The 25,078-nt window shown below is 36.3% G+C and overlaps 1 protein-coding gene across 2 annotated transcripts in view; it reads left to right on the forward strand.

The window, feature by feature from the left end:
- Positions 1–25,078, forward strand: part of LOC150091236 (rho GTPase-activating protein 12-like) — a 308,288-nt gene that overhangs the window by 192,226 nt on the left and 90,984 nt on the right. Inside the window, exon 11 of one of the 2 annotated variants that reach the window (XM_090382935.1) lies at positions 22,471–22,622. In XM_090382935.1, the coding sequence (XP_090239061.1) occupies positions 22,471–22,622 (152 nt within the window). The remainder of the gene's footprint in view (positions 1–22,470; positions 22,623–25,078) is intronic. The other variant, XM_090382932.1, reaches the window with a different exon arrangement.

Below are 25,078 nucleotides of genomic sequence, written 5' to 3' on the forward strand. Positions count from 1 at the left end.
GTGATCACTGCCACCTAGTGGTTCATTTATCTGCAGATTCTTAATGCATGAAGAATCACTGCTGATAATCAAATCAAGAGTATTACTCCCTCTAGTTGCCTCCCGAACATGCTGATGTAGAAAACAATCATCCAATAAATCCACAAAAGCCCTGCTAGTGTGTGAGTAACCAGCCCCCAAATTCCAGTCAATATCTGGGAAATTAAAATCTTCCATTATAAGACACTCTGATTTACTGGCCCACTCTATTTCCCTGTACAGTTCCTTATTATACTCATCAGAGTCATTAGGCCTATAGCACACTCCTACTCTCAATTTTGATCTCCCAATGTTTATGTCACACCAAACTGACTCCACACTGCACTGTCCAGCGATGTCGACTGGCTTCACTTCCTTGGTTTTTATGTGTTTCTTAACTAATAGCATAACCCCTCCCCCCTTCCTATCCTGTCTATCCTTTCTGTAGACGTTGTACTCCCCAAATTGCAGTTCTGCATCCCTTATATCTGTGTGACACCACGTCTCTGATATCCCAACAATATCTGCCTTCGTTGTTTTGAGCAATACCTCAAATTCATCAAATTTATTTACTAAACTCCTAGCATTGGTGTACACGCAAGTATACCTGCACCTGTTTCTATTCTTAGCTACCCTAACACAACCCATGTGTTTACTTGTACCGCAATGGCTCCCAGCAGTCTCTGAAATACCATGCATCTTGTTTTTCAGGCTTCTGCTCATTCTAATAGAAGCAGTGCAAGAATCTCTTTCACCTCTGCCAGTGGCTACTGTCAATCTATTGGTCTTTGTCTCCCCCCAAGCTAGCAGTTTTCCGACCCACCTAACACTGCCTCGATAGCATCAGCAAATATTCTTCCACCCTTTTACAAAGACAAAGGGTTACAAAGACTTCCAGGACATCTATTCCACATAACATTTAGCCAGTCTTCCATAAGCTCTGCCGACATCCATCCATTTTTTTGTGCATGCACAATAACATCTTTGGGGAAAATTTCATTCCTCAGTATGGGTTTTCTATTTAAAATTAAATATGGTGGCAACTTTCGACCATCAGCGGTGATGCATAGCATCACAGTGATACGCTGCTTTTCATAGCCCATGTTTATAATCTTGGTTTCTTTAGTGTTGACTGTATAATTTCGAGGCATATTGAAGAAGACTGGGGTTTCATCAGCATTTCCAATTTGACTAAACTCATAGTTTCTTTTTTTTTGTTAATTTCATCACTTGTCACTGAAAGTTAATCAGCTTCTGTTGAAAGTCTGCAGGAATTTTTTGACAGATAGATGTTCGGCACCTTAATGATAATACACTACGATGCATGAGTCTGTCGCACCAGCCGCGACTGCCTTTGAAAATTATTTTCTCTATTCCGAGGTACTTGGCAATTTCTCCAGCTTTCAATTGCATGGCTTGTCGAGTGATGGATAATCCTTTTGCGCGTGTCTCTGTTACAAAACGTATCACAGCTTCATCGACTTGTGGAAATATTCCTTTCTTAGGCCCTGTAAAGCACTCGGTTGTTGCTTTGCACAAAAATATGGAATCGCGATAATTTCTCCAATGACGAACATTTACTTCACTAATGTCAAAATGTCGACCAGCAGCTCTATTTCCATATTCTTTTGCATACACAATAACTTTTCGTTTCAGTGTGGCTTCATAGTGCAATCTTTTTGACATTTTAATGTGCAATAAGGGATCGAAATTAACGAAATACAGTAACTCCACCACTTCTTGTGTACTTTCGAAGATACAAACAAAACTTCCTAGTTTTCGCTGAGTGAGCTCCACTATAATGAAATAACGGTGGCTTCACATTTCGAAAGCACGTGAAATCACCCACGCCACTTTATTCTTCAATGGAATTGGAGAATGCAATAACAGTCAAACTTGGAGGCAGGGTTCCATGTAAAAACAAAACGTGTGCTGCTGTGCAAAGAGAAAGTGCAAGGTTACAAACATTGATGAAGCATTGCTTCAATGGTTCACCTCCCAAAGAAGTACTGGATTTTCAATAGACGGTCCGATCCAGGGCCATGCAAATGGGGGGTGCAACGGACGGGCCTCACTAGGGCCCGCAGTCTAGGGGGGGCCCAATTGAGGGAGCCATCAAGGTCTCAACATAAATAAATGAAGCCCCTTAACTCCTTTTACATCCAGGCTTCCAAATACCTTTGCATGATCCTGGTCCGATTTTGAAGGCTCAAGCTGAAAAATTTGCTAAACAATTTGGATGCCACAATTTTGTGTGTAATGACGGTTGGCTGGATCAATTTAAAAACTGACATAACATCATTTATGCAGAAATTAGTGGAGAATCTCCATCTGGAGATCCAATAAATGGCAAATGAATGGATTGACTGTGTTTGGGCAGAAATCAGAAAAGATTTCAATGACTAAGACATCTACAATGCCAATGAAACAGGACTTTTTTTATAATTTGACACCTTAACGTACATTTAAATTCAAAGGAGAAACGTGTTAGTGGGAAAAAAAATCAAAGGGTTGCTTTACGGTGCTCGTATGCTCAAATGTGACAGGAACTGATACAAAAATTGTTTGTTATCGGAAAATGATTAAAACCTCGGTGTTTCAAAAATGCAAGGAAACTTCCTGTGGATTACACTGCAAAAAAGAAAGCTTGGATGACTTCGGGTTGCTTTAAAAAATCAAAGGGTTGCTTTACGGTGCTCATATGCTCAAATGTGACAGGAACTGATACAAAAATTGTTTGTTATCGGAAAATGATTAAAACCTCGGTGTTTCAAAAATGCAAGGAAACTTCCTGTGGATTACACTGCAAAAAAGAAAACTTGGATGACTTCGGACCGCAATACGTAAATGATTGGAATAAGGAACTATTCAAAAAGAAGAAAAAATTTTATTGTTAGTTGATAAGTGTCCTGCACATCACTAGATTCAAAAATTTCCAACGTTAAGCTAGTGTTTCCACCTCCCAATGTGACATCAGTTTTTCAACCAATGGACGTAGGTGTAATGAAGAGTTTGAAAGGATTTTATAAAACATTCCTAGTTCTACATCTGATCAAAAAGAACAGAAACTTACTAAATCTATATCGATATTGAATGCTATAAATTTATTGAATGATGCACGGAACAACGTTACTTCGACAACCATATCAAATTGCTTCAAGAAATCGAAATTAAATTCAAATGAAATTTCAGTTTTAGATGAAGAAGATGGAAACGAAGAAAACAACTTACCATTATCCGAATGGTTGCTACATAACAACATTGTAAGTTTTAATGCAGATAACATAGATGAATTTGTACAAGTCGGTGACAACTTATTAACTAGTGGTGTTCCTACAGAGAGTGACATTTTAGATGCTGTGCTCAACAAAGACGATAACGACGATGATATGATGACAATTGAAAGTGAATCAAAATCAGTGCCAACAATCCACAAGCTCAAGGTGCAATGGACACCTTAGTCAATTTTTTTGAAGGAAATGAGGCAAGTAATGAGACTTTTAATGCATTGATGTTTTAAGGGGAAACTTAAGAATTATCAAAGTGAAATCTTTAAAACAAACATTAATTTTTTTAAGATTCATAAATAAAGACTAATTGAAATCATGTTTATTGTTAAATAGTATTGTTTTTAATTACAGACAAATAGATTGTGTTTAATATTAAGTGTATTGCAGTTTATACAAGCATATTAATACAAATAATATTAACGATTTTAACGATTTTCCAATAACAAACAGTTTTTTTTTATCAGTTCCGGTCATATTTACGCATACAAGTATCACAAGCAACCCTTTGATTTTTTTCCTCTTTGAATTTAAATGTACAGTAAACCCTCACTATTCGCAGTATCTGTTTTCACTGTTGAGCGTATTCACGGTCGCTGATTTAATATAAAATGAAACCTAAACATATGTCAATTTTAAAGTGCCATGAACATTTTCCACCATAAAAAACATTGGTGTGGCTAAAAGCATCTTGCCCAGTCAAAACAGTGCAGTGGGTGGGGGAGAGGGGTGACAAAATCGCGAACACGAATGTTTCCCACTAATCCTTGTTCAGTATGTGTTATGCGCTTGTCATGGAAAGTTTCATCATTTGCTTTTAATTGATATGCTTACGAAAGTGAAAAATCTACCGTTTTGCTGTGTGTTAGTGTAAACAGACTTTTTCGAGTGTGTTAACACTCGAAAAAGTCTGTTTTTCGAGTGTTAACCTTTTTCGTCACTTTAAAAGAAAGTGACTTTTTTTGTGGACAATTCTTTTCTAACCCCTACAAAAATATGGCTATGAATAACAAGGGAATTGTGAAAAGATCAAAGAAGGCGATGACATTAGTGAGTAAAATTGAGTTATTAGACAAAATTTCTAATGGTGAAAGTGCCTTGTCAGTCGCAAAACATTATAAAATCAATGAGTCAACGGTACGATCAATCAAGAAATCAGAAGAAAAAAATTTGCCGTAGTATCCATGAAAATGTGCTAATTGCTTCTAAAATTTGCTCTCTAACTCGTGATGCTAAATTAGAAAAAATTGAAAAAGCTTTAAATCTGTGGATAGAAGACGGAACTCAAAATAAAATTCCGTTAAGTTCACTCATCATTCGTGAAAAAGCAGAACTCCTTTGTCAACACTTTAGCGAAACTGGTGATAGCACTGGCAGGATTAAGTTTTTTTAACTAGCAAAGACTAGTTTGAAAGATTTGTTTCAAATTTCTAATAAATATTAATTTAATATTAAATTGTTTCTTATTTTCATTTCGATGCCTTATGCTTGTATTTCACTATGTACTGTCTGTGTTTGTCTATGTACATAGTAATATTATGTAGGTACAATTTTAGACTCTTTTTTTCTTATATATTTCATACTTTGGAACAGAACTCTTTTATTACTATGGGAGCCATAACACAGTATTCTTGGCATTTCTCAGTAAAATAACCCCTGTGAATAGCGGGGGTTTACTGTATTGTCAGGTGTCAAATTGTAAAAAAAGTCCTGTTTCGTTGGCATTGTACTAATAGTAGTAATAGAGGCATGTGATGTAAGTGTATCACCTTACGTAGCATCTGCCAAAAAAAAAACAATTTCACACAATCATTCCCTCTAAAAGTTTATCCAGTTCCTCCTTGAAATTATTTAAGCTATCAACTTCAACAACGACAGATGGAAGTTTCTTCCAGCAATTAACCACCCCCTGCCTAAATGTAAATTTCCGCACATCTATTCTACAACTGCCTCTCCTCAATTTGAATTTATGCCCCTCAGGTTCGTAATCTGAGCAAGTAGAAGAATCCCATCAGAATTCAGTGTGCTCAACCCATTCAAAGCCTTATACGCCTCACAGGTGCCTAGTCTCCAGCCGCAATTTTGCAGAACTTAACCTTTTCTTGGTAAGAGAACCCCCCTTCGTTCCCCTCACCAATCTTGTTACCCATCTCTGTACATGCTCAAGCAGCTCTATATCCTTCCCAAAATGAGGCCTCCAGACCTGTACACAGTACTCAAGGCATGTCCTGACCATTGCCTTATGCAAAGGGATAGTCACCTCCTTTTCCCTGCTAGCAAAATTCTTGTATATCATTGACAATATCCCATGACCTGCCCTGGCAGCCTGTCTGCATTGCTCAAAAAACTTCATATCTGACTGCACAGTTACTCCCAGGTCTTTTTCATTTTCTACCACCTTAAGTGTAGTACCACGCAGTTGTTACATTCCTCTGGGGTTACTTCTGCCCATATGCAGTACTTTGCATTTGCCAATGTTAAACTTCATTTGCCACTTCTCAGTCCATCTGCCCAAGTTTTCTAGCTCCTGTTGCTATACAGGAGCTAGTAGTACAACTAATTTTTGCATAAACAATGGTTTTTAAGTCGATCCAGCCAATTGTTGTTACCCGCAAAATTGTCTTATCCAAATTTTTCTGCTTGAGCCTTCAAGATTGGACCGTCTGTTGAAAATCCAGCACTTATTTGTGTGGTGACTCATTGAAGCAGTGCTTCCTCAACGTTTGTAACCTCGAACTTTCTAATTTTTTTTTTTCCGGTTATGTTATTTTCTAGTGCCTATATGTAAACATCTTTATTCTTCCACAATGTCGATACACTTGAAGAGGACAAAGAAAACTTTTTACACACTTCAACATTTTTTTCACCACATTGTAACTCACGAATAATTTCAACTTTTTCGCAAATAGAGAGACACTTTCTTTTGTTAGTAGTAGTCATGTTTCCGAAGGAAGGGTTCATTGCTAACTGATTTTACTTTAAAATGATAAAGTGATCTGTATACAAAGTTCTTAGAAGCCCAAAATGCATACAAAGTTCTTAGAAGTCCCAAATGCATACAACATACTTAGAAGTTCCCATCTGGTGAGTATGGGCTTGGCACACCCAGGGTGGATATCACTATTCTTATCTTTTTTGGTGATTCCCTCCTATGACTCCTACTCCCTCCCTCCCCTCTCTCTCTCTCTCTCTCTCTCTCTCTCTCTCTCTCTCTCTCTCTCTCTCTCTCTCTCTCTCACTCTCAGGATACTCAATTTTTTTTGGCTGGTGCAGCATAAGCCTTGGGCTTCCTTACACCATATTACTAATAATAATAATAATGCATACAAAGTTCTTAGAAGTCCAGTTTCTAAAATTCTTAGAAATTCAAAAATAAATTTATGGTTCAGTGAATACAAGACAATCTGTAAATAGGGTAATGCGGAACGCCGCTGCACTATTGTATAGGCCCCCATCCCTTGAGGACAACGTCATAAACTGGCCGCTAATCCAATGCAGGTGGTCCGCTAAGTCGCCTTTTTCATTTTCATCTATTCCAAGAATTGGATTTTTCCGACAACTCAAGCAATTGAGAATGTTTGCATACCAAAATTTGTTCGGTATATCCATGTAGTACGCTCATTATAACAGTGAGTGATTGTATGGGAATACACGTAAATTAAAATCATTATGGCTTTTTGCTTGTTACAACAGCGATCTCGTTATTTACCTGCTTGTTATAACCAAGTTCGACTGCACTTATTATTTTTTTCTCTCTAATATTTCTTTTGTTTTTTGAATCTATATTTTTATCATGTTATTGAGAATTTAAAAAAATAGGAGGTAGATTTATCTCATCAGTGATATAAAGTGTTCATTGTTTAATGGCTCCATCTCTGCTATCACAGTGAGTAATGGTTATAACGAGGAAATTTTGTCAGTCCCTTGATGCTTGTTAAAACCAAGTTCGACTGTATATAGAACTCAGGTGGAACAAACTTCCATCTGTCGTAGAAGTTGACAGCTTAATTAAATTTAAGGGAAAACTGGACAGTTTCGGAGCTAGTGGATGGATGAAATATCAATTTTTTTTTTTTTTTTTGGGTGATGCTGTATAATAGCAGTTCCCATCCATTTTTGACTTGCGAATCCCTTTCAACATAATATTTTTCATCACAAACTACTAAGCTTATTCTCTGAAATCATATAATATTTTTATTATAAAAATGAATTTTTATTATAAAATATTTCCAGTACTACATTTTTAATAAATGACATTGCGTAATAATAAGAATTTTATTAAGTATTATTTATACTTTGTAAAGCAGTTATTAATCAGTCCAAACTATATCCCCAGGGGCTCACATCTAGTGAGTATGGTCTTGGCACACCCAGGGTCCTGAGCTGGATATCATCATTCTTCTCTTTCTTGGTGATTCCCTTCTACTTCTCTCTCTCTCTCTAAGGGTAACTCAGAAATTTTTTTTTTTTTCTTGCCTGGTGCAGCATAAGCCTCAGGCTTCCTTGTACTATATGGCTATTAATAATAATAATAATAATAATATTTCGAACAGGCTAAGAGTAGAAAACTTGCTTCTTGTCCAAATGGTACCTAAGCATTCTGGTCTCTTGCCAAAGCTATTTGTTGCAATATTTGCCCATCTCTTCCCACCTCTGACAAAACCAGATGGTTATATTACCAAATCAGCCAAAGATAAAGTTGACCTACTAGAAACCTATCTTTCTTCCAAATCATGTATTAATGATCTTGGTAAATCAACTCAAACCATTCCCAGTACACTCCATTCAATGCCTCCTGTGATCTTCCATCAAAAGGATTTTGATGAATCCGATGCTAAGAAAGCTCCAGGTCCTCATGGTATTTCTCCACTTGTTCTCAGAACCTGTGCCCCTGAACTTACTCCTATTTTGTGTCGTCTTTTTTTCACTTTCTTACTTCAAAGGTGTTTTTCCTTCTGCTTGGAAATTTGCTCGTATCCAGCCAGTTCCTAAAAAGGGTGACAAATCCTTCTCATCCAATTATCATCCCATTGCAATTACTTCTACTCTTTCTAAAGTAATAGAGAAATCAATTAACCGCCAACTCTTATTAAACTATCTGGAAATCTTTCTCCTGATCAACGATCACCAGTATGAATTCCGTCAGTGTCGTTCCACTGGTGATATTCGGGCTTATGTTACCCATTTATGGACAAATTTAATGGAGAAATTTGGTGAAACTCAAGCCATTGCTCTTGATATTTCAAAGGCTTTTGATCGTGTTGTGGCATAAACGTCTTCTAAATAAGCTTCCATCCTGTGGTTTACCAACTGTTCTTTGTAACTGGGTATCCAGTTTTCTCTCTGACCACTCACTGCAGGTGATGGTAGACAGATCTCTTGTCTTCTAACTTCTTCACTAATGCCGGCGTTCCCCAAGGTTCAGTTCTTCCTCCCACTCTTTTCCTCTTGTATATTGTTCTTGTTTATACTCTGGCATGACCACCAGGTCAATGGAGTTTACAATAAATCATCAGTACAGACATTAATCGTATTTAGCAGTCACAGGCTTGAACCCCAGTCCACTCAAAGAACGCGTGCTATTGCACTCTCGCTCCTGACCATTCTGCTCCATCAGGCCTGTTAATGACCTTCTTCCATTGACCAGAAATCCTATCTATAGTTTTGCTGACGATAGCACATTGCATTTCACCTTTCAGTTTGAGAAACCTTGCCCTGCTCAAACAGCTTCAACTTCTTGAATATCTGCTACCAATTCCCTAAATGCTAATCTCCAGGTAATTCTACAGTGGGGCAAAGATAACTTAATTTCAGCCCTTCTAAAAGTAAGTCCTGTCTTATATCTCGCAAAAAGGATTCTTCTGCTCCTATACTTATCTTTGATGACACTCCGATTTCTTGGCAAGATCTTAGGGATTACTCTGACTTTTAATCTCTTTCTTTTGTCAAAAAGCACATTACAAATATCGCTTCCTCTGCATCTAATAAACTGGGTTTTCTCTTTCATCCTTAGTGTTACTTTTCTTACAAACAGTTGTCGACTCTGTAGAAATCGCAAATTCGCCCTACCATGGAATATTGTTCCCACATCTGTGGTGGTGCTCCCAAAACCTCTCTCAGGCTTCTTGATTCCATTTAAAAGAGGGCAGTTAGGTTAATTAATGTCTCATCTCTAACAGAGTCTCTGCACTCTGTCTCATAAATGTTCTGTTTCTGCTGCATGCCTTTTCTACAGATACTTCCATGAGTTCTGAATTGGCTTCTATAATTCCCGCTCTCTCTTTCAAAGCAGTCCGAACATGTGCCGAAATCATTCAACATCCTTTTACTGTCCAAGTTCAAACTCACAGAACAAACTTTTCATTTATTCATGTTGTCAACTTCTGTTTTCTGGGACAACCTTCCTTTATAAGTATTTCCTGAAAATTACAATCTACAGAAGTTCACTTCTAATGTGAACAAATTTCTTTCAACCTTCAACCCATGCACGGTATTAAGTACTATAGGTCAGTACCTTTTTTCAGGCGTGGAGGCAAAGAACACGTTCGGGTCCCTACTTAATTAATGTAAATTGCAAAAAGAGGAGACATCCAAAGACGCCAGGCCCCTAAAGGGCCCGCAGGCAATTGCCTTGCCTGCCTACATGGTAGCTGTGCTACTGCTGTAGGTTCTAAAAAAAAAAGTACCTACACATAACAATGATCTTTGAGAATGAAAAAAAAATTATGGGAAACATATTCATTTGACATGATATACTGTAAGATAGTAAACTAATTAAAAGGAATTGTGGGAGATGTGGTTTCTTTCTTTGGCAATTCTTTACTTTTTATTTAATTTAATTTTACTTTATTGTTTATTATTAGTTATATTTTCTAGTTTTCAATAATAGACCTATGTAAAATCTAAGCAGATGCTATTACAGAATTGTTAGTGCAAACTCCTGGGGATTCACGAACCACCAGTTGGAAACTGCTGCTGTATAAGCTTTCTTTCTTGCATCATTTGCCTCTGCTAATGCTAATAATAGAATATTTATGGACTGTAAACTTTGCATTTTTTTTTCAACTTAACTGTTGATCTGGTTGTGCATGAATCAATGTGCACCTTAATAATTTAATTCTCAGTCTTGCACTTCAGCACAGTTTTTGTACTGGTCTGCTCGGCATCCTGGACCAAGGAAAGATGTCGTAAGATTGATAATGATAATATCAACAAATTAATGTCTTTAGGCAAAATGTGTTTATAAGATGGATATTCACATGTTTGTGTTTCCTTAAGGAAAAGGGACACTAATACTACCTGTTGTACCAGTTTCTGTTGGAATTGGTGAGCATGAACCCTTTGGACCATTCCTAGTGAATCGAATGTAGATATTTTTCATATTGGCTCATAACCTGTATTAAGATGTATTTCACTGTTTTGGTGAAATTGACTGGAATTTCAAATCCTTGACTGCGATGTATGTTATGATTTCTTCTCCAAAGTGTGGGAGTTTTCCTCAACAATTGTGCATTGGGTTTACACACGATTGATATACATGCACTTTGACAACCTTTGTGTATTTTCCTGAGTATGGGAATAATTAGTTTCTGTTGTAAAAACAACTCTTATGTTGTATGAGTTGTTTGGTTAAATAAGTTACACAGAATTTTCTTATTCTTCTAGTTGTGAGAAACCTTAATCTTGTAATTGTCTGTTTGAGATAATGATTCATACCCTAGATTTAGATATTTTGAGGTTTTAACATGTAAAAGATTATATATTGAATTGAATTGGTTAAATGTTTATCCTTCTTGCTATTCTTAAGATGGGACGCAGTGTGTAAATATGATTATTGTAAATATTGAAAATTGCTGTGGAAGCCTTGTTGCTTTCTACTAGGTTTAGTGATTTTCTACTCAAAGAGAGAGTTTTGTGTAAATACTAGATTTAAGTATTAACCTTAAATTTTGGATAGAGAATTTCTGTCCCCTAGTTTACCCTTTCTATTCTTTATTCTTTCATTCTTAATTCTTTTGTTTCACGGGGATGCCCCTTCTCTCATCCTCCCCATTTTTCTTTACTTTATCTAAGTTCTATTCTTCTGTTTCTGGGGTTGCCTTTTTCTTTCATCCCCTTGCTTTCTATCTACTTTCCTTCCTTCCTATTCCCATACTTCTCCCTCTAATTTCCTTTTCTTAAATACCCAGGGTTACCTGTTAGCCCCAGTAAGAGTTTCAGATAGAAAGTGGTCCCTGACATGCCTCCATGTGGCCAAGGTTGGAGGCATGTCAAATTATTAAAAAAAGTCCTGTTTCGTCAACATTGTACTAGTAGTAGTAATAGAGGCATGTGATACAAGAAAGCAAGCATATCATCTTATGTAGCATCAGCCAAAAAAAAAAAAACAATTTCACACAATCATTCCCTCTAAACATTTATCCAGTTCCTCCTTGAATTTATTTAAGCTATCAACTTCAACAATGTCAGATGGAAGTTTCTTCCAGCAATTAACCACCCGCTGCCTAAACGCAAATTTCCGCACATCTATTCTTCAACTGCCACTCCTGTTAACAAGTAACGACCATACTAAGAAAAATTCTACCCCATGAGCCTTGCACAATCTCTTCAGGGCTGAATTGATTGTTAAGGCTTTCATCATATATTGCATATTGAAGTTGGCTTGCATCCAAATCTTCGGGTTCATTTTCTGCCTACATGAAACCTGGCAACAACTGTAAAGTAGTTATGGAACAGGCTAAGTATAGAAAACTTGTTTTGTTGTTCAAACAGTAGTCGAGCATTGTGGTCTCTTGTCAAAGCTATTGGCTGCAAATTTTGCTCATCTGTACTCCCTTTTTTTTTTTTTTTTTTTTTATGTAAACCCCAAACACAAGAGGTATTAGAACCTGTAGTATTTAGTACCGTGCTTGGTTTGGAGGTTGAGAAGACGAAAGAAGATATTTGTTGACATTGGACTTGAACTTCTGTAGATTGTAATTTTCAGGAAATACGCATGAAGGAAGGTTGTTCCAGAAAAGGCAGTTGAATGAATAAATGAGGAAGATAAAAAGTTGGTTCTGTGGGTATGAAGTTGGACAGTAAATGGATGTTGGCTTGTGGCGGCACGTGTTCGGACTGTTTTGAAAGAGAGAGCAGGAATTATAGAAGCCAATTCAGAAGAACAGTGCCCATGGAAGTATCTGTAGAAGATGCATGCAGCAGAAACAGTACGTCTATGAGAAAGCGAGTGGAGAGACTCTGTTAGAGATGAATCATTAATTAAACTAACTGCCCTCTTCTGAATGGAATCAAGAAGCCTGAGAGAGGTTTAGGGGGTGCCACCCCCAGATGTGGGATCAATATTCCATGGTAGGACAGATTTGCGATTTATACAGAGTGAGCAGCTGTTTGGAAGAAAAGTAACGCCGAGAGCAAAAGAGAAAACCAAGTTTTTTAGATGCAGAGGAAGCAATATTTGTAATGTGCTTGTACCAAGAGAGATTAGAATTCAGGGTAATCCCAAAAAGAGATATATCATTTTGCCTAGAAATTGGAGTGTCACCAAAGATAAGCATAGGAGCAGAAGAATCTTTTTTGCGAAATATAAGACAAGACTGAGTTTTAGAAGGGTTGAAATCAATTAAGTTGTCTTTGCCCCACTGGAGAATTACCTGCAGATCGCCATTTAAGGAATTGGTAGCAGATTTTCGAGAAGTTAAAGCTGATTGAGTAGAGCAAGGTTTCGCAAAATGGAAAGTGGAATGCAATGTGCTATCATTCGCAAAACTATGGATAGGATTTCCAGTCAATGGAAGAAGGTCATTAATATACAAGAGGAAAAGAGTGGGGGAAAGAACTGAACCTTGGAGGACACTGGCATTAGTGGAGAAGTTAGAAGACATCACCCTCAGTGAGCGATCAGAGAGGAAACTGGATAACCAATTACAAAAAACAGTTTTCAAACCATAAGATGGAAGCTTGTTTAGATGACCTTTATGCCAAACACGATCAAAAGGCTTTGAGATGTCAAGAGCAACTGCTTGTGTTTCACCAAACTTTTCCATTGAATTAGTCCATAAATGGGTAACATAAGCCGGAATATCACCAGTGGATCGACACTAATGGAATCCATACTGGCAATCATTGATCAGACAGAAGGTTTCTAGGTAGTTTAAGAGTTGGCGGTTAATTGATTTCTCCATTGCAATGGGACGATAAATGAATGGGAGGGATTTATCACTCTTTTAGGAACTGGCTGGATATGAGCAAATTTCCAAGCAGAAGGAAAAACACCTTTGGAATAAGAAAGTGAAAAAAGGCGGCAAAGAATAGGAATAAGTTCAGAAGCACAGCTTTTGAGAACAAGTGGAGAAAAAGCATCAGGACCTGGAGCTTTCTTAGCATCAAGATTCATCAAAATCCTTCTGACATCCTTTTGATGGAAGACCACAGGAGGCATTGAATGGAGCATGTTGGGAATGGTGGGAGGTGTTTTACCAAGATTATTAATACATGAGTTGGAAGAAAAATGGGATGCTAGCAGGTCAGCTTTGTTCTTGGCTGAAGTAACAACAGAACCATCTGGTTTGGACATAGGTGGGAGCAGAGATGGGCAAAAGTTGCGGCCAATAGCTTTGGCAAGAGATCAGAATGCTTGGCTACCGTTAGGGCAAGAAGCAAGATTTCTACTCTTAGCCTGTTCAAACCCTTGTTTGGACTGATTAATAACTGCTTTACAATTGTTGCGAGCTTTGGTGTAGGCAGAAAATGAAACTGAAGAATTAGAAACCACCTTAGCACATTTATTGGAAAACCAAGGTTTAGATGAAGGACGAGATTTCAAAGTGGAATGTGGGATAAAGGATTCCATTCCTGCAAGAATAATTTGACTGACACGATCTGAGCAAGCGTTGACATCAGAAGTTTTGAAACAGTAATCCGACCAAGGAAAAGAAGAAAAGAAATCTCGCAGGTCATCCCATTTTGCATTCTTGTAATGCCAAACAACACGAGGTTGGGAACAGCCATGGGATAAAGGCTCCATTGGAGAAGAGACAATCAATAAGTTGTGATCTGAAGTGCCTAAAGGACCTCTTACTGCAACCGTGTACTTAGAAGGGTTGTTTGTGAGAAAAAGATCAAGCGTGTTGGCTGTATGATTAGGATTGTCTGGTATTTTTGTAGGTAAATGAACAATCTGTGCTAGGTCATTAGTAATTGCAAAAGCCTCAACATCTCGAACAGCTGGATCGGTGTGACTAGAAAACAGAAGCCAGCTGGAGTTGTGAACATTAAAATCACCAAGGAAAATTACCTCACTGTTAGGAAAGTTGGATTGGAGAAAGTCAAGTTGCAAAGAGAGGAAGTCAAAGAGCTCCAAGTGATTAGTGGAGTTGGGAGAACGGTAGAGACAACAGATGAATTTGACACAATGAGGTAGAGAGATTTTAAGCCAGAGAAGATCAAAGAGAGGAGATTCCAAATTTCCAAGTCTCTGACAGGGAATATCAGAACGGACATATGCACAAGTACCACCTTTGAGGCGAGAGGAATCATACAGCGAATAATTTTGGCATCTGAGATGAGCAGTAGTTGAATCAACCAATAACTGAAATTCTATCAGAAAAAGTACATGGGGTTTGGCAGACTGCAAGTGGAAATGGGCATCGTTAAGATTAGAATGGAGACCATGTATATTTGTGAAATGAATTAGGAAGTGTTTGGGAGGCTTAGATCTTTTCACAGATAAGCTTGCTCTATTAGTTTGACAATTCATGGTGTATTCAATAGTAGGAAAAAGTGGGTGGTACTTGCTGTATGAAGTAATGAAATTTTTGGATATGGCATACGCATGGTAAGAATATACCCAGATCCTTAACATAACATGGCCTCGACAATGCTCCCCCCACATACACACTACTCGGACTCCCTCCAGTCACTATCTGGCAGAGTAGAGGTAGCAAGGTTATACACTAGCTGATCTGGAAGCCTCTCCTAGAGAGTTACCAATAGGTTTGGTTCAGTGTACCAAGTAGCAGCCGGACTACGAACACCGTTTTAGAGCTGTACCCTCGAAATGTAAGGAATATTGGATCTTGCTATGATGTTCATCATAATGGAAGAGATGATGGAAGAGATGGGGAAGGGTTGACTGGAACTTAGCTCTAGAGACTAAACATGGGTTCCACCACTTCAGGCCTTAAGCAAAGTGGTGAAATTACACCGGTTGATGAGAGTTATCTACCACCTAGTACTGCCTGGTAACATGGAGGGGTGGCATTCCTCCATGTGGTGTAGGTGCCACACCTCGCCCCCTGCTTACATTGGTTCACACATGGATGGTCACCCACCATGTACTTGTGCATGGAGGTTATACCCAGGATTACATCCTTGGTATAACCTCCATCCCATCTTGTTAAAACTTGATGATTCTATTATTATGTCAGCTAAAGATAAAACTGCTAGCATCCTATTTTTCTTCTAACACTTGTGTTTATGATCTTGGCCACTTCCTAGCATTCCAAGTACACTCCATTCAGTGTCTCCTGTGGTCTGCTGTCAAAAGGATGTCACAAGCATTTCCAAGCAAGTCCCAAGTCGTGATGGTGTTTTTCCATTTGTTCTCAAAACCTGTGCTCTTTTCTTATCCCTGTTCTACATGGAAATTTTCTCATATCCAGCCGGTTTCTAAAAAGGCTGCCAAATCTCTCCCATCCAATTATCTTCCCAAACGCCATGCCAAGCCAATAGGCACCCCAGATGGAAAATATATGATGCAGGTTGGGAAAAATTCAGGTCACTAGCCAAGTTAGACTGCAACATTATTAAGCGAGAATCAATACAAACATCAGTGGCCTATGTTACTGATAATATTCTTCAAGCTGTGGAAAAGACGATACCTAAAACATCTTCTAACATTAGAATATATCCAAAACCATGGTGGAACAAACAGTGCCAGGAAGCTAAAAAAAGAGAGAAATAGAGCCAGGAACCTCTTTGCAAAAATCCAACAATCTGATAAAATTCAAGAGAGCCAGAGCTAAGGTCAGGAAAGTGCAAAAAATAAGCAAAAAAGCTGCTTGGATGAAATTTGCATCCACTATTACCATTTCCACACCAGCTACACTTATCTGGAAAAAGATCAGAAGGATGACAAACAATTCTCAAATAAACTCTTCTCCATTGCTAAATCGGAAGGGACAGTTGATTACAAATTCCTTAGATATAGTCAATGTGCTTAGTGAAAATTTTGCGAATACATCTGCTAATTGTAAATACTCGACTGCTTTCAAAATGTACAAGAATGAGGCCAAAAAAATAAAACTAATCTTTTCTAGCAATCAATGCGACAACTTGCCGCTTGCAGTAGCAGAACTAGAACAAACTCTGCTACACGCAAAACACAGTGCAGTCAGTCCTGATGAAGTACATTATACAATGAAACAACACTAAGATGAACAATCCCAATTAGCCCTGTTAGATCTATACAACAAAATATACCTTGAAAGTTCTTTCCCAAACAAATGGCACCATGCAATAATAATAGCTTTCTCAAAACAGGGAAAAGATCTATCAGACCCACAGAACTATCGTCCCATAGCTTTGACTAGCTGCTTAGGCAAGTTCTTAGAGAAAATGGTCAACAGTAGACCAACATGGTATCTAGAAAATAATGATCTTCTCAACCCAGAACAATATGGCTTTAGAAAAAATTGCTGTACCTTAGATGTACTTATACAACTGGAAAATCAAGTAAGAAATGCTTTTCTCAGGAAACAACACCTAGTCCTGGTTAATTTTGATATGAAGAAGGCATATGATACCATGTGTCGCTATGGTATACTTAGAAGGTTACATAAACTTGGCCTTAGAGGACATCTACCCCTCTACATATACAATTTCCTTAAGAATCAGACCTTCCAAGTTCGAATGAACAATACACTTTCCAATATATATTAAGAAGAAGGGGTCCCTCAAGGATCTGTACTAAGTGCCACACTTTTTGCAGTCCACTTCAGCACAATAATAGAACAAATCCCAAACAATATCTTTACAACTGTTTATGCTGATGATTTCAGCATTTCTTATCAAGCGCAGCATATGAGGACAATAGAACGGCAATTACAAGTAGCCATAAACAGAGTCATAAAATGGACAGAAAGAAATGAATATAGAATTTCGGTACAAAAGACTGCATGCATACATTTCTGCAGAAAAAGGAATCTCCATCCTGACCCCGAACTCAGGCTGGAAGAACAAATCATTCCAGTTGAAAATAGTGTCCGTTTCTTAGGACTTGTTTTTGACAAAAAATTGACTTTTCTAGAGCATATCAATCACATAAGATTCCACTGACTGAGGAAAATGAATATCTTGAAGGTCCTATCTGCTATATCCTGAGGAGCAGACAGGACAATCCTACCACATTTACATCGCCTTCTCATTTGGTCTAAGTTAGACTATGGTGCCCCAGTCTATGACTCGGCAAGACCTAGTGCCTTGAGATAGCTCAACCCGGTACACCACTGCGCACTCCGTTTAGCCCTTGGAGCTTTCCGCACCTCACCCGTGCAGAGCCTGTACGCTGAAGCGCAAGAACCTCCTCTACAAATGGTGCCTCTGTAGCCAGGTGGGAAGGAGCAGCAGTGCGTAGCACACGCTTCTTGATTAGACCGGGGTTCGAGCCCGTCACCACCAAATACGGAGGATGCGAAAAGGTCAGGGAATGACCACCGCATATCCCAGAGCAATATGGCCTTAGTTACTAATGCTCCTAAAAAACCAAATAACAAACAAACATCCTCTACAAATCAGAAGACAAAATCAATTACTTTCTTGTGCAGCTAAAATAAAATCCTTACCAGGTCACCCCCTACAGAAAACTCTTTTTGCATCTGAATGGGAACAACAACAAAGAATCAATAAACCTGCGAGCGTGAGATTAAAAAAGAGCTTAACCTGGATAATATAACTCTGCTGATGAAGCAGTCTACACCACCATGGATAATCAGACAGCCTTTATGCGACTTCTTCCACCTTTGGAGCAAACAAACCCTTTCTCATATAAACCATCAACAACTGCATGCTGCTTATAAGGCACAATTTTCAGATCATTGCTTTCTATATACAGATAGATCCAAAACTGATTCTCATGTGGGAGTGGTAGTTTACTTTTCTGACATCACGTTGGCCCAAAAACTCCCAAAAGACTGCAGCATTTATACTGCAGAACTGCAAGCCGTTATTTTAGCACTAAACCAAATCGACCATTCAAGTTTCCAAAACAGCATCATTTTCACTGACTCCCGTAGTTCCATAATGGATGGTGATACAAAATATCAATTCTAATAAACATTCACTACAACAGCAAATTCAATACAGAATATCAAAATGCCTTGAACAACGTCATAACATTAGATTTTGCTGGATCCCAAGTCATGTCAGAATACACGGTAACGAGCAAGCAGACAGAGCTGCTAAAGAAGCCAACAACAACATTTCTGCATCAGAATATATCCCTTTTTCAGATTACAAACAAGTTATTCATCACAGTGGGATACATCACTGGCAATAGCAAGTATTAACCACTAACAAATTGCATCAGATTAAAAGATTACTCCAACCATGGAAATCCAGCATACAGAAAAATAGACACAATGAAGTGATACTTGCAAGGTTAAGAATAGGACACCCGCATGTAGATGAGTGCTAAAACTGCTTCAAAGAGTTAAACAAACATCACTTCCTCACTCTCAAAACCATACTGGAAGTAATTTATTTTCTTGAGGACTTGTCCTCAAGAAAATAAATTACTATAATCAAATATGACACCAAATATTATCTCTGAAGCAAGCTATAGTCACTCTGTGACTCTTGGAAACTATTAGCAACAAAATACAAATTAGAACAAAGCCGTTGTATAAAATCTTACAGGTGCATTTTAGCTGCAGTAGCTCTTGCGCCAAGAATTCTTAAATCAATCAATCAACCAATTATCTTCCCATTGCACTCTTACTTCTACTCTTTCAATGTAAAGGTTTGGTGTAACTCAAGCACTTGCTCTTGACACTTTAAAGACTTTTGATTGTGTTTGGAAGATGGAAGCTTATTGAGGAGATCATAAAGATCTCCTAAATAAGCTTCCATCTAAATAACCTCCTTTCTTGAAAATTTTAATTACAGAAATTGTAGTCTAATGTCAACAACCATCTTCTTTCTTGTTTTCAATCTTCAACCCACTCGTGGTTCTAATACCTTTTGTGTTTGGGGTTTTTACAATAAAAAAAAAAGTGTTACCTGTTCAGTTTTAACATCCTTGTCTTAAAATTGGGCTGAATTTTTTCAGTTTTATTATACAATTTATTTGAATTGCCATTACTTGTAGAGCTTATTGACTAAATTTCACTAATTTAAGCTTTCTCACTATTGTTACTATACACCTATCATTCATATCTAAATGTAATAATTGATACTTAATCCCTTAATATGCACATATTATGTTTTTCATTTATGCTCTGAAGTATATATATATATGTATAAGTGTCATCGATGAAAGTAAAATAAAATAAAATAAAATAAAAATAAAAATAAATATAGATGGAGAAGTTATTAAACACAAAATGCCGAGCCTAGTTGAAGAAAAAAAAAAAAAAAAAGAATGTTAAGAACCTAAATAAAATTAAGTAGAATTAAATCTGAATTAATGCCGAATTAACAGGCCAATCATATGTACAAAAGCTGAAAGAAAAAGAGGGGAGGGTAATAGAGATAAAAATTATAAAATAAAAATTAAAGAATTAAAAATTGGTACATAGATCAGGTATTTCATCAGGCGGCTACACCTGATCATGTACCAAACACTGTGTTTCTATGCAAACTCATGCTGATGGAGAAGCTGTAGAAATGAAATGGATATATATAAAAAAAAAAAAAAAAAAAAAATTAATTTTTAAAAATTTTTAAAATTTTTTTTAAGACTCCACAAACATGAGTGAGGTAGCCCCAACGCAGTGTATTTAGATTAATAAATTATGTAACGTAGTGTATTTAGAAATAAATTGAGTTGATAGTATGTAAGAACGCAAACGCAGTGTGTTTGGTAAATTAAGTGTGTAAGAACGTAAGTTTAAATCAAAAGTATGTAAGTTAAATAATAATGAATAACAAGATAACAAGAAAGCGGTATAGAAAAAGGAAGTAATGCAAGGTAGGGGAGGGAAAAGAAGTTAAAAATATAGAGGCGAAGATAGTGAGAATAAGAAAAGTGAGAATGTCCGAATCACCCTCGTATTACACTAATAGTTCAACGGACGGAAAAACGAAGATCAGAAAGTAGAAAGATGTAAAGAGAAGGAAAAGAGTTTAAAGGATACTAGGCAAGCTGGGTGTGTAAGTACCCAACCTCATAGAGAGGGCCTTGGCTATGAGAGTGTTAGTAGAAGTGGAAATTAATACCGCTAGCTTGTAGTGTATGTTTTGAGTGTATGTTTTGAAAAATTAAATATCATAGGTATTTAATTTTTCTCCTCTTCATATTTTTATTATATTTCATGTCTATCACTCAAAACATACACTACAAGCTAGCGGTATTAATTTCCACTTCTACTAACACTCTCATAGCCAAGGCCCTCTCTATGAGGTTGGGTACTTACACACCCAGCTTGCCTAGTATCCTTTAAACTCTTTTCCTTCTCTTTACATCTTTCTACTTTCTGATCTTCGTTTTTCCGTCCGTTGAACTATTAGTGTAATACGAGGGTGATTCGGACATTCTCACTTTTCTTATTCTCACTATCTTCGCCTCTATATTTTTAACTTCTTTTCCCTCCCCCACCTTGCATTACTTCCTTTTTCTATACCGCTTTCTTGTTATCTCTTGTTATTCATTATTATTTAACTTACATACTTTTGATTTAAACTTACGTTCTTACACACTTAATTTACTAAACACACTGCGTTTGCGTTCTTACATACTATCGACTCAATTTATTTCTAAATACACTACGTTACATAATTTATTAATCTAAATACACTGCGTTGGGGCTACCTCACTCATGTTTGTGGAGTCTTAAAAAAATTTTTTAAAATTTTAAAAAATTATTTTATTTTATTTATTTATTTTTTTTTTTATATATATCCATTTCATTTCTACAGCTTCTCCATCAGCATGAGTTTGCATAGAAACACAGTGTTTGGTACATGATCAGGTGTAGCCCCGTGATGAAATACCTGATCTATGTACCAATTTTTAATTTTTAATTCTTTAATTTTTATTTTATTTTATAATTTTAATTTTTATTTTATAATTTTTATCTCTATTACCCTTTCAGCTTTTGTACATATGATTGGCCTGTTAATTCGGCATTAATTCAGATTTAATTCTACTTAATTTTATTTAGGTTCTTAACATTCTTTTTTCTTTCTTTTTTTTTTTTTCTTCAACTAGGCTCGGCATTTTGTGTTTAATAACTTCTCCATCTATATTTATTTTTATTTTTATTTTATTTTATTTTACTTTCATCGATGACACTTATTTATATACATGTATCCTGTTTTGCTGCTTTGCGCATTCAGGTACACGTACTGTTTTTCCTGTTTTTCCTTTTTTTCCACTTCTTCGTTTTCATATTTCATATATATATGTATATATATTTTTAAATGTTTCAACTAGTGTGTGATAATGTATGAATTGTTTTGAAATTTTCTACATAGTGTTATCTGTTATCTTTGTTTATGACTAATAGCAAGCAGTTGATAATAGATAAGAAGGCAGCTTTGAAAATTGGAGGAGGTGATTGCAAATGTTAACTCACTTGTACAGTCAGAAAGCTGAAAATATAGAAATTTTTCCAGAAATCCAGATCCATAAGTCAATGAAAGTGATATGTAAATGATTGTGGAGGATATCATTGCATTAAAAAAAAATTAACTGATTTTTTTAATGCAAATTATGATTTGGTTTTTAACAATAATTTTACTCACATTGAGCTTCAGAATTGGCTCCTATAGTGATAAACTCACTCCATTAGTCCACACATTCAGCAGACTGAAATGGTTAATATTGCATTGAAAGTGAATATATAATTGTAATTAGACCAAAAAAAATGTTTTTTATAATTTTCTATTATTAGTTACCCTTAAAATTGAATTACTGTATTAACTATATTGAAATATTTAATTACAGAATGCCGTGGTAGGGGCAGCAATGAAGAACTGTCTGCAGGGAATTCTGCTGAGCGTAAAAAGAAAATAAAAGATAAATTACGTTTCTTTTTTCTTAAACGACCAACAATGGAAAGTCTCAGAGAAAAGGGAATCATTAAAGGTGATTCTAAAGTAATATCTCTTTATGAAGTCTATGCAAGATTATATAAACTGAGCCATTAATTTGTAATTTTATATTTTTCATCAGCCAATAGCATAATCTCAGAACTTTTTTTTTTTTTTTATGCAAACCACAAGCACGAGAGGTATTAGAACCTGTAGTACTTAGTAACATGCATGGGTTTAAGATTGGGAAGATGAAAGAAGATACTTGTTGACATTAGACTAAAATTTCTGTAGATTGTAATTTTCGAGAAATAAGTGTGAAGGGAGGTTGTTCCGTGGTAGGATGGATTTGCAATTTGTAGAGTGAGCAGCAGCTGTTTGGAAGAAAAGTAATGTTGAGAACAAAGGAGAAAACCAGTTTTTTAGGTGCAGAGAATGCAATATTTGATGTGCTTATGCCAAGAGAGATTAGAAGTCAAGGTAATCCCCAATAGAGATATGTGATCTTGTCTAGAAATCTGAATGTCATCGAAGATGAGCATAGGAGCAGAAGAATCCATTTTTTGCAAGATATAAGAAAGGAGTGATTTTAAAGAATTGAAATTAACTAAGTTATCTTTGCCACATTGAGAATTATATGGAGAACAAAATTTAAGAATTTGGTAGTAGATATTTGAGAAGTTGAAGCTGTTTGTGCAGGGCAGGTTTTTCAAACTGGAAGGCAGAGTGCAGTGTGCTACCATTAGCAAAACTATGGATGTGATTTCCAGTAAGTGTAAATCATATTAATATACAAGAGGAAAAGGGTAGAAGAAAGAACTGAACCTGGGGAGCCTGCATTAGTGGGGAAGTTAGAAGACAGCCAGCTACCATCACCTGCATCGAGTGGTCAAAGAGAAAACTGGATACTCAATTACAGAAAACAGTTGGCAAACCATAAGATGGAAGCTTATTTAGGAAATCTTTATGCCAAACACGATCAGAAGTCTTTTAAATGTCAAGAGCAACTGCCTGAGTTTCACAAAACTTTTCCATTGAATTTGTCCATAGATAGATAACATAAGCCAGTATGTTACTAGTGGATCAACACTGATGGAATCCATATTGACGATCATTGATCAGATGGAAGATTTCTAAATAGTTTAGGAGTTGGCAATTAATAGATTTCTCCATTACTTTATAAAGAGTAGAAGTAAGTTCGATGGGACGATAATTGGATGGAAGGGATTTGTAACCCTTTTATGATATGGTCAGATATGAGTAAATTTCCAAGCAGAAGAGAAAACATTGTGGAATAGGAAAGTATAAGGAGGCGACATAGAACAGGAGTAGGTTCAGGAGCACAGATTTTGAGAACCGGAAATGTAGAAATATATTCAGTAGAAAGAAAAGGTAATTTTTATAATGAGGTTTTTCTATATCGTAAGTAGTACATTAAGCAGACATGTACTAATTCCCACTTTATTAGGATTGACTATTACTTTCTTGGCATCAAGAGTGTTCAAAATTCTTGTGACATCCTTTTAAACACAGTTGTTTAGCCATTCAAATTTCACTCAAATTGGACCAGTAGAAATCCAACAAATGTTTTCTCTTCTGTTTTCATCATCTTGAAATAACATAACTCGACTGCCAATGGGTGGATTTTTATGAAATTTTATATTTGGATCATTTAGAAAGATTTGTAGAGTGTTATACTGTATGTTGTAGCTTAAGCACTGGTTGCGTTAGTTGGAGAAAGTGTCAGATGCATAGAAACAAAATTTTCTGAATTTGCAAATAAAAGTCATTGTTTTTTTCCTCTTCTTTCCTCCAATTATAAATCATGAACATGTCTGAAAAGTTGGACAAAAATCTAACATTATCAATATACTCCCATAAATGTGCAATTCAAAAACAACTCCATTATTAACCTGGTTTGCATTTAATAATGAAGTCATTTGGGTTGTGGGTTGTATATATATGGATTTCCATATATATTCCCTGTATATATGGAATATATACAGGGAATGTTAGGCATACCCTGTTGATAGGTCATGTTTACGTTGGATCTGGTATAGATCTGGTATTTTTTTAATATATAGAATGCTTATAACATATGTGGGTATCGATTGAACAAGTTAGCTAATGTCAACAGTACATTACATTTCGGGCATGTTTGATTTTATTTCTTAAATTAATGTAATTTTTTTCTATGATTAACAGAAGTGACCTGTAAAGAACTAATTATCTTCTTACAAATTAATAATTATTAATTGATTAATTAATAATATATAAAAGTAATTGGTAAGAAGATAATTAGCTCTTTACTGTTTACTTCTATTAATCACAGAATAAGTAAACTACAGTACTACTGACAGTAAATTACCCTTTTTAAGCAACAGCACTTGAAATATAATGCATTTCATTTCACTCGATTTATTAAATTAAACAAATATTGTTTAGTTTAATAAATTTAATAAACCCCAGAGCAACGTATCAACTCTGTGGTACTACACTGACAGTGGTAGAGAATGAAAAGG

Source organism: Mastigoproctus giganteus, chromosome 1 (assembly GCF_048544385.1).
Source record: "Mastigoproctus giganteus isolate SK-2022 chromosome 1, ASM4854438v1, whole genome shotgun sequence".
NCBI classification, from domain to species: domain Eukaryota; kingdom Metazoa; phylum Arthropoda; class Arachnida; order Uropygi; family Thelyphonidae; genus Mastigoproctus; species Mastigoproctus giganteus.